We start from the raw sequence: 10,731 nt of genomic DNA on the forward strand, positions 1-10,731 counted from the left end.
TGGTAAGAGTGGTGCTACCTTTAAGAGGTGGGGCTTTGTCAGAGATAGGTAGGTTCCCTGGTATGCAGACAGAGAGAGAGAGAGAGAGAGAGAGAGAGAGAGAGAGAGAGAAACACAAAGGTGGACATATGGGGGCTGAGAATTCAGAAATCAATAGAAGGTGAGTGTTGAGAATGGAGAATGGATGGGCTCAGCATACTCTATATACAGGTATGAACTTGTCAAAGAATAAAGAAAAGATGTTTGATGTTTTTAAAGACTAAGAACCCATGAACCAAATTCAGAGGCTTCACAGTGCTGTGGTGGCCAAGCAGTGATTTAATTAATACAGTTTCTGGGTGATTATTTCATATCTAAGCTAGCCAGGCAGCCAGGAACCAACAAGCAGCCCCCTTCTCAAACAGATTGGCTCCCACATGGCCAACTAAAATCCACTTAAAACCTGAAGGGGCTTGGAAAGGAATTCTAGACATTAAAAAACAAAGTTCAGCCACATTTTTTTAAAGCTGGGCTTTGCTTGAGGCAGCATGCTGCAGTTTTTTTAAGAGAGGTCTTACTGATTCACCTGCATCAGGTGGTTCACAACTGCTTGTAGCTCTAGTTCCAGGGGATCTGATGTCCTGGTGTTACTTGCAGTGCATAGATACAACACGGACTCACACAGAGATATATACCAAATAAATTTTAGAAATAAGTCTATTTTAACTGGTGAGACTATAGCCTTTTTAATCATAATTTTCTCTTCTTCTTTCCATAAAATTTTTTATAATGAAAAAAAACTAAAATAGACTGGGAAATGGTGGCACACGCCTTTAATATCAGCACTCTGGGGGCGGGGGGCAGAAGCAGGCAGATCTCTGTGAGTTCGAGGCCAGCCTGGTCTACAAAGCGAGTCCCAGGACAGCCAGAGCAACACAGCGAGATCCTATCTCAAAACAACAAAACAAAAACAAAAAAAATTAAATAAATTGTATATTTCCCTTCGTGTGTGTAGTGTATGCACGTGTGCACATATATGAGTACGCTTCCGCATGTGCATGTGGAAACTAGCGGTAGATTTCACAGTTTCCCCTCCAGGCAGCCCAGCAAGACCCAGCGAGCTATCTGCTCTACCGTCACTCCCAATTCAGGCTAGCCGACTTTCGCCTCCCGACCGACTTTTACGTGCCAACACTTTACCCACTGAACCATCGCCTGGGCCCTAAGTGATATATTTCACAATTATGGAAATTATCTTAGCAAGAAAAGAGGGCTGATACTGCAAACGGAGTTATCTTCTGGGAAAAGCCACATGGGACAGATCAGGAGACAAGGGAAAGAGATAGGTTGTTGCTCTGCCCCGGCTTGGCCAGCGTAGGCAGCAGTGAGCCCTCATCCCGCTGTGGGGAAGTCTGCCATCCAGCCGAGCTCTCAGCTTACCGGGTCGGGCTCTGCTCCAAGCCATGCTGTCCAGGGCTCTGCAGCTCACCCTTGCCCTGCTGTCGCTGTCATCACTATCCCAGGGAGGGATCGGCGGAAAACGGAGACGATACGAAGGTAAGGGGATTGGATGAGGCGGGGAACAGGCCAGGAGGGACGCTGAAGAGGCGCCACTGCCTACCCTGCTCCTCCACAACACTGTCCGGGCTCCTGGTGATCACAGCTCCCCCACTCTGGTTCCCAGAGCTAGACAAAGTGAAGAGGTGGAGAGTAAACCTGCAATTTTCCCTCACTTCGTTCCAAAGATCCAGAAACCAAGGGTTCCTACTGTGGCAAAGGGGCCCCAAGGCTGAAAGTCCAAAGGACAAACAAGACAATTGTTCTTAATTGATACATATTTGGGAAGGGTAAACGTGCAGAGATGCTCGTGGGGGTAGAAGGGCACAGGGGCGTCAGCAAAAGATAAACTATGAAATGGACGGGATACTGGAAAGATACAACAAAGGAAGCAAAGAGAGGCCAGGGGTTGACTGGTCACCCTCAGAGACCCTGCAAATTCTGGAGAGTGGAGGGGGTCTGAGAAATGTCTCAGGTTTCTGTGGGCTGAGTAAGAATATACATTCTACAGAGGTGATGTCATCAAAGCTCTGTCTACTCGGAGAGACTGGTCCTCGATGCAGGTAAGAGGAAAACCAGGAGAGGAGAGCGGAGAGCGGGATGCTGTTGACAGCTGTGGAGGAGGTGATGAGAGTAGCATGGGGCGAGGGATTTAGAAAACAACTCATCTCCAGGACTTGGTGAGAGGCACAAAGACAGGTGCTTGGAAAACCCAGGCGTGTTGAGTGGGACCTTAGCACGCTGAAGGAACTCCAAGCCTGGGAGGGATTCTCTCTAGGCAGCTATTCTACTCACCCTCCCGTTCTTGTTGCTCTTTTCAGTAACACAAGATCTCCCGGCTATCGGGGAGTGTAAGAGGAGGCCAAAGCCGTATCTGTGTAAGCACCCGTGTGAGGCTCACCAAGACTGCCAAGCAAATAACATATGCTGTTCCACGTGGTGTGGGAACGTCTGTGTGAACCTGTTGGACGACGGGGTGTGGGAAGTGACCGTCGCGCCCCCTGACAATCTCTCTTGGAAGGATCAATCCTCCACCAACTTCATGTTTGAAGGAGATATGGCTCCGGCCATACCCACCTCATTGCCTGTCCCGGATACCTCTCGTAAATAAACCAGAATAAACGATGTGGCATCTGTCCTCTCTACACTCACTGCTGGTAATCACTTAAACCCAGTGTCGTCCCTACGTGCGCCCTTCTCAGGACCAATATCTCTCCTCTCTCTCTCTCTCTCTCTCTCTCTCTCTCTCTCTCTCTCTCTCCCTTTCCCTTTCCCTCTGCCTCCCTCTCCCTCTCTCCCTCTCTCTCTCTCTCATTAGCAATTTGTCTCCAGTTTGTCCTTTGGGCCTGTGCACCCACTCCAATTCCAAGAGGTTCCAGCACACAGAATCAGACCTCCCACCACAAAGTGGTCGTGTGCTGCGTGTTCCAGTGCTAAAGAGAACATTCCTTGCCTTGGGGTCAGAAAAACCCCTAAGCACCACGCAGGTAGAGATTAAAAATAAAACAAAGCAAAACTGGAGCAGAGAGTAGGAGGCCCCCTAAAGACGGCGTCCTCTCCTTAGCTCTGCCCACTCCCACCTTGCTCTTATGACCCTTCCTAGATTAGTGTTCTACAATGAAGACAGTCGTCCTGGGAAGTCAGGTGTCATGGCTGGGCCTGGGAAAGAGTGAGAGGGTCCGGTGTGGCTGGAGGAGGGTGTTTTCTCTGGGCACTTGTTGCTCAGTTCTCTCCATCTCCTGAACACAAACGTATTCTTTCACACCCGCACACCAAATCCTATCCCGTCTATCAACAGTGGGTATGGACGCACCAACGGTGGGGCCTAGCTTGGGATCTGAGGCTTGAATGACTTTATTAGCTAAATACTCTCCACCAACCCCAAACAGCCCACTTTTTGACTCTTCTTTTGATCCAGAGGCATGTCAGAAAGAAGGGCAGGTGGTTTGTGCTGGCACTGAAGAAATGACTTGGTACAAGGTGGCTAAGTGACTTGCCCTTATGCAATTGGCAGTAGACATTAATTACTAGGGGTACAAACTCCCTCTTACTCTGTGCAATCAAGACTCTCCTGAAATGGTGCTGGTGCTAAATCCAAAATTCACACATTCCTGGCTGCATTAGTTAGGTTGGCCTGGGGTTGGCCTTGTCCTACGGCAAGCCCAAAGAAAGTCATCCAGGCTGTCCAGGATCCTCAGGATGTGGTGTCTCCCTTGTGTCCAAGGTAGGTTTAAAGGCTCAGTGTTGGGGGTAGGGCACAGGTCAAAGACTCCCAAGCTAACTCCAAAAGATTTCAATTATATTTTCTTTATTATAAGAGGCACAACTCACGGAACAAGAATGAGAAGTCCAACCTCCCGTGTATTAACACAGGAACCAAAGAGAGAGAGAGAGCCCCTGGGCAGGCGAGCAGGTTTTCTTTGGGTACCCAAAACGTCAAGCCCTAACCTGGTCCAACCTCTTAAAGGTCATTGGCTGATGGAAATTCCCCCATTACTTTCCCATTTTGTCTAAATAAGACAGTTTCAAACCCAATACAAAACTGTATACACTAGGAACAGATATCAAGTATAAAATTACAAGCAACATAAACAATATTAAACAAAGAACATATGATAAATGCTTTAATAAACATTCTATCCTAAGGAGTCTAAGTCTTGCATTGGAAATGGCTTGGCTAAATCATAAGAGGATGGTAACTATGACTATTTAATCTTCAACCCCATTGAAGGCCTGAGAAGAGAGATAATATTACTTGACTAGGTGGGAAGTTCAATCAAGCAGCTTCCAAAATGTGCAGTATATGACAGAGATAACTGGCTAACTGAGCAACCACCCAAATACTCATTTGCAGTGTTGGAGCAACCAAGTTTGGCTAAGGCCTAACCATTTTCAGGGGCAGGAAAATTTTCAGAACCATTTTACCCTGTCTTGGCAGGGTTTGGAAGTCTTTTTCCTTGAATCCTGCTTATCCAGTCTGGACACCATGTACTTTGTCAGAGGTTGAGGCATGGGCAGTTCCTTGCCCAAAGGCCAGTTGTGCCAAAAAGAAAACAATCTCCAAGTGGAGTGTCTTTGGTGCTCAACATTCTCTTGGGAATAGATCGGTGCTATTGGAAGCAATTATGTCTCACGTCAACAGAACCCTAAGTTATTTAAATGCTATGTTCTACAGATCCTTGAAGTGGTTGAAGATTGCCTATCTGTAGAATACAATCTCTATGTATCTCAAGAACCTAATTAATCTGACTATATGTATAACAAACATGAATAACTATTGACCTATAATACTTAAAGACTAAGACTTCATATCAGAATATTAAATAATCTTTAAACAACTGTGCAGTAAATGAGGACAATGACCTCAAAATGTAAAAATGTATAAGTATCTTGATCAGAGGTGGGAATATATATAATGCAATATAATAAATATATTCTAAAATATATATATACAAAATGTCTTAAACAGAGATAGAAACATGCATGCATACAATCTGACTTTGCATAGGTGTACAAATATTATAAACAGAAATAACAAATATAATTTGAACTTGTGTCAATATACAAGAAACTATATGAATGTAAATTGTCCATAAATAGCATCTATTACTCACTATTATTATTATTAGTGTGAGTAAGTTCACACTAAGTTACCTATTTTCCCATTCAATATTCCCTCTTTTTTTTTTCAAGGAGATCTCCAGGCCTACATAATTTTCACCCCAACCCTCTACCCTGTACAAGTAATAATCAACCCCTAAATGGTGTCTCCAACCCTGAGGACACCAGGTGTTGAGGGTAAGGGCACGGGTCAAAGAATCCCAAGCTAACTCCAAAAGATTCCAATTATATCTACTTTATTATAAGGGGCAAACTCACAAAACAGGAACAAGAAGTTCAACTTCAGGTGTGTAACACGGGAAACAGAGAGAGAGAGAGAGCGCTCTGGGCAGACCAGCAGTTTTTCTCTGGGTACCCAAAAGGTCACACCCTAACTCAATCCAACCTCTTAAAGGTCGCTGACTGCTGGAGCTTCCCCATCAGCTCAGTATGAAGTTGGTGGCCTTGGGGCAGACTGTCTAGCATGCCATGCTGGGAGACTATAGGAAGTGTCTGTACAGGGCATCAGGAAGCCTAGATCTACGGTGCTGGCCTAATAATTAGGCCTATGCAGGTCACCGTGGTCCTGGGAGCTGCCTGGGACCTGCTGCCACTGGGGATGACTAGCACTGAGGGAGGTCTCCAGCTGTTGATGAAGGCTTCCTTGTGAACGTCCCCACATTAGTTAGAAACCTATCATTGGCCAGGTACACAACATTTGTTTTCTTTGTTTAGTGCAACATTAAGAATTACCTCCATATACCTAAACAAATTATGAAAGAGGCACTCTTTAAGAAACAAAGGGCTCACTTGCCAACTCCTCACATTAAAATGGAACCTGAGAAAGTCCACGGGAGTAGCTCATAAATTCTAAGCCACATAAGGTGGCAAAATTCCTACAGTTAGGAATTGTAAGAAGTACAGCCAAGAGTAGGAGAGGAGCCTGGTGTGGTGGCGCACACCTTTAATCCCAGCGCTCGGGAGGCAGAGGCAGGCGGATCTCTGTGAGTTCGAGGACAGCCTGGTCTACAAAGAGTAGGAAGGACTTTGAACGAAGAAGGGATTTGATGGGAATGGAGAGGAAGTAAGAGGTGGCACTAAGGGGGCTTTGATCAAAGAACGTGATATCTGGCACGAAACTGTGAAAGAATAAATAATCTTTAAAACAAGCTCTTCAGGGCAGAATAGAAAGAACGATGTGAAGGAAAGAAACATGGAAGCCCAGTTGTTAGCAAACACTTTATTTTTCAGGTATGTTTGCTTTTCTACACACCAATAAACACAGCGTTTCCGAAAGTAACCACTGAAGTCTCTAAATGGCTGCTAGCTCTCAAGAGACTGGGCCACGGAGAAGTTAGGGTCATTTCTTTCTTTCAAAAAATTTCTGTAAAAGAAGAAGTTTAGGTTTTCTCTCTCTCTCTCTCTCCTTCCCTCCCTCCCTCCCTCTCTCCCTCACTCCGTGTGTGTGTGTGTGTGTGTGTGTGTGTGTTTCAATCTGTATGTGTATCTTTGTGTCTGCCTGCTTGTGTGTTGATCTGTGTGTCTGGATGTGCCTTATATATGTGTCTGTGTACATGGTAGGTATGTCTGTCTGTGGTTCTGTATGTGTGAATGTGTGTGTGTGTGTATGTCTCTGTGTGGGGGCTTGGTATAGGTGTTTATCTGTGTGTATGTATCGGTATGTGCGTGTCTACATATGTCTGGGGTGTGTGTGGATGTTTCTAGGTCTCTGTGTGTGTGTGTATGATTAATTAAATGTCTGTCTTTATGTGTGTTCTCTATACATGCCTACAGGAAGACTATATGGATGTGTCTATTATGTCTGTGCATGTCTGGGTGTATCTAGGTATGTCTGTGTATGTGTCTGTGTCTGTCTTTCTGTGTGTATGAGTGCTTGTCTGTGTGGGGGCCTCGTGGGGACCCCAGATTTGGGCAACTTTGGTCTTCTGTTGAGGAATAACAGTCTAAGGCAGAGGGTAGCATCAGTGAAGCCAATACCCCCACACACACACACATCTGCAGCTCACCCCATTTTCTGCACAAATGTTGCCGCAGTAGGTCCAGCAGCATGTGTGATTTCTGTGTATACATTTGAAAGTTCTAGAACACTTCTTGGAACAGTCATTTGCCTTTGGCTGTCCCCAGCATTCCTCGAGTAGCAGCTCTTCCACTGAAATGGAAACAAAACGACAAGAGGTAAATAGGGCCCCAGAGGTAAGCATGGGAAGACAAGCCCTTTCTGAGGTCAGAGGTTCCTCCCAGAGTGTCAGCCCCATATTCCTGTCAAGGTGTCTGTCTTCTGTGTTCTCCTCATGATGTCATCACCTTGGCCCTAACCTCACAGACTCTCCACTGAATTCATTACCTCTGCTCCCACAGGACTTACTAGATCCTGAATGCCCCCAGCATCCATGTACCCGTCTAGAAAATATAGATTGATTCAATAAGGGATTTGAAAGTCTGAGCTGTCTACCAGCTTCATTTCTTGTCTCTGGTAGACAGAGAGAAGATGAACAAGCTTTCTGGCTTTGTTTTTGAGATGGGCTTTCATGTAGCCTAGGCTATCATTGGACTCACATAAAACTGAACTCCAAACTCCTGCTTCAGCCTCCCAATTGCTGGGACCACATCATTCAGCCATGCCTGGTTTGAACCAGGTTTCTCTAGACTCCTTCCTTTCTGATTGTTCCATGTCACACACGTGGAGGTCAGAGGACAGCTTCGTGGGGTCACTACCCTCCTTCCGTGTTTCTGTGGGTCCCCGGGTTCAAACTCAGGTCCTCGGGCTTTCCTGACAAGCACTTTACCCAATGAACCGCTTGCTGGCCTCTCTCCAGATTCTTATCTCTCAACCCGCTTTCTCCACCCCTCCACTGATTCTCTTCTCAATGGACCCGTAGCTTTGCTCCACCAAGGATCCTGGCGCCTTCTCACATTCTAAAAGAGGTATATCCTTTAAGGTTTCTTTAACGAATATCCGTTTCGTTCTCATGACAGGAATCAGAGAACTTCTGTAGGGACAGAGGAAGGGAGCTCCGTATTGGCTCTCGAGCCTCAGAGGCACTGCGATGTACCCTGTCTCCACTGCTCATGGCCTATGTGTGAATGCTGCTGCCTGGGAATGGTCCCAGCTGGAGGAATTCTTGGGTTCTCCAACAGCTGATCTGGAAAGATGGAACCTGAATCAAATGCCAGACACTACACCCACTCCCTGGTCCGGAAGTGAGCCCAGCCCCTGGCCCTGGCTCACAAGGTATCCTCACTACCTACGAGCGTATCGCTTCCTTTTCCCTCCCAGCGTGGGCAGCCGCAGCAGCATGCAGAGAAACACCACAGACGGGAGCAGTGACAGCTTCATGATACCGACGGAAGTGTCTGGGGACGCTTTTTTTTTCCTTCCCAGGAGCTGCTGGAGATCAAACATATAAGTTGGGAAATAAAGTTGTGAACCAAGGGGAAGCACCTATAGGTTTTTAAATATTCAGTCTTCTAGTGAGAAGCCCTGCCCTCCACCAGACAGCGTCTGACCTCCAGCTTGGCCTCGTCTTTTTCCCCTGCTGAAGAAATATGTTTCATATGTTCTTCCTTCCCTTGATTAAAAGATAATTCAAACTATCACTTGAGACTTACAAAATCTAAATATGAAATCTTACAGAATTTAAATGTAAAAAAAATCACAAAAAGGGAAATGAAATCTATCTACTGGTTCCACTCCACTGATGATCTGCTCTCCTCATTTTATATGGACAAATGTGTATGAACTGTTTTGATAAAATTTTAATTATGTGGCGTTCTTCCTATTCCTTCTTATTTTATGTCTAATTTTTCGTTAGCCTCTCTATTTTTATTTTTAAGTGTCATATACATGTACCACATTTTCACCATTTACATTCCGCTTCCTTTCCCTGCTTCAGATCCATGCCACGCCCCCTCACCTCACTCTCTCCCAAATTCTTGGCTTCTTTTTCTTTAATTACTATTGTTACACACATATATAAATAAAACCTGCTAGGTTCATTTTGCTGTTGCTCACATGTCTATGTGTTTAGGGATGACCTCTTGTGGTTGGATGACCTACCAGGGGCTCATCCCCAGAGAAGGCTGGTCCTCCCGCTCTTGCCAGCTGTTAATTGCCTATAGCTCTTCACCTGGGGGTGGGTCTTGTGAGAGTCCCCTTTCCCACACTGGCATGCCAGTTGGGTGTTGTCACTGCGCCACTTTTGTTTAGACAACCACATTGTTGAGATTTCATGGACGCAGCTCTCTTGTCATGTATAGAGGACACTGTCTTACAGCAGGCGCCCTGGTCCTCAGCTTCTACAGTTTAAGTTGACCCCCAGTGCTTCTCTCTCATCTCCTCCATCTCACTCATGTTCACTCGACCGCAGAATTCTCCTTTGCATTTTTATGTCTCATGTGTTCTATTATCTTCCTACTCCCTTTCTTTAGAACTCTTTGTGGGGGCGGGCTGGAAGGAGATGAGGGAAGGGAAACTGAGGCCAAGATGCATAATAAATAAATCAATAAATAAATTTAATTTTAAAAAAAGAACCTCTTTTCACTGCTCAAGGCCACCCTTCTATTTTTATGACCTATCTACATTTATTCCCACATAAATAAAAATTAGAATCTGGGGGGCTGGAGAGATGGCTCAGAGGTTAAGAGCATTGCCTGCTCTTCCAAACGTCCTGAGTTCAATTCCCAGCAACCACATGGTGCCTCACAACCATCTGTAATGGGGTCTGGTGCCCTCTTCTGGCCTGAATATTGTATACATAATAAATAAATAAATAAATATTTAAAAAAAATTAGAATCTGGGCCAGAGAGGTGGTTCAGTAGTTAGAAGTACTTCCTGCCCTCCCAGAGGACCTGCGTTCCATTCCAGCACCTACAGTAGATAGCTCACAACTACCTATCTCTCCAGCTCTAGGGGATCCAAACCCTCTTCTGGCATAGGTGGGCACCTATACCCACACTCCATATGCACAAAGATACACACGCATACACATACACTTAAAATTAACTCTTTAGCTGGGTAATGGTGGCGCACACCTTTAATCCCAGCACTCGGGAGGCAGAGGCAGGCGGATCTCTGTGAGTTCGAGACCAGCCTGGTCTACAGAGCTAGTTCCAGGACAGGCTCCAAAGCCACAGAGAAACCCTGTCTCGAAAAACCAAAAAAAAAAAAAAATTAACTCTTTAAAACAAATTAGAAGTTGGCATTCAAATATGAGAAGAAACATGCAGTGTTTGCCTTTCTGAGTCTGGGATATATTGCTCAGCATAATTTTCAGATCCACCCATTTCCTGAAATTCACACAGTTTCATCTTTGTATGGTTGAATAAAATCCCACTGTGTAAATGCACGATCTTTTCATCTTCCGTTCATCTGTCGACTGGCATCTAGACTGAGTGTCATTTTCTTGCTGTGACGAGACTACCGATGGACATGGATGTGCAGGCATCTCTGGGGTGGGTAAATGTCCAGGTGACAGAGCTGAGTGATGTAGCAGCTCTAATTTTAGTCTCTTGAGAATCGCCCCGTCGGTTCCCATAGTGGCTGCCGAAGGTTACACTCCCCCCAGCAGTGAGTG

General features: G+C 45.5%; 2 protein-coding genes across 2 annotated transcripts; one reads left to right on the plus strand and one right to left on the minus strand.

The window, feature by feature from the left end:
* Positions 1-1,375: 1,375 nt before the first annotated feature.
* On the plus strand, positions 1,376-2,653 carry LOC142845172 (WAP four-disulfide core domain protein 10A-like). Its single transcript, XM_075963937.1, has 2 exons — positions 1,376-1,536; positions 2,358-2,653. The coding sequence occupies exons 1-2, from the start codon at positions 1,443-1,445 to the stop codon at positions 2,645-2,647; spliced, it is 384 nt and encodes a 127-aa protein (XP_075820052.1). The 5' UTR covers positions 1,376-1,442; the 3' UTR covers positions 2,648-2,653.
* A 3,843-nt stretch (positions 2,654-6,496) lies between these two features.
* On the minus strand, positions 6,497-8,494 carry Wfdc11 (WAP four-disulfide core domain 11). Its single transcript, XM_075963938.1, has 3 exons — positions 8,407-8,494; positions 7,164-7,306; positions 6,497-6,520 (listed from the first exon to the last, which is right to left on the minus strand). Exons 1-3 carry the CDS (start codon positions 8,492-8,494, stop codon positions 6,497-6,499), a joined length of 255 nt encoding a protein of 84 aa, XP_075820053.1.
* Between the last annotated feature and the right edge of the window lie 2,237 nt (positions 8,495-10,731).

This window comes from Microtus pennsylvanicus, chromosome 2 (assembly GCF_037038515.1).
Source record: "Microtus pennsylvanicus isolate mMicPen1 chromosome 2, mMicPen1.hap1, whole genome shotgun sequence".
NCBI lineage: Eukaryota > Metazoa > Chordata > Mammalia > Rodentia > Cricetidae > Microtus > Microtus pennsylvanicus.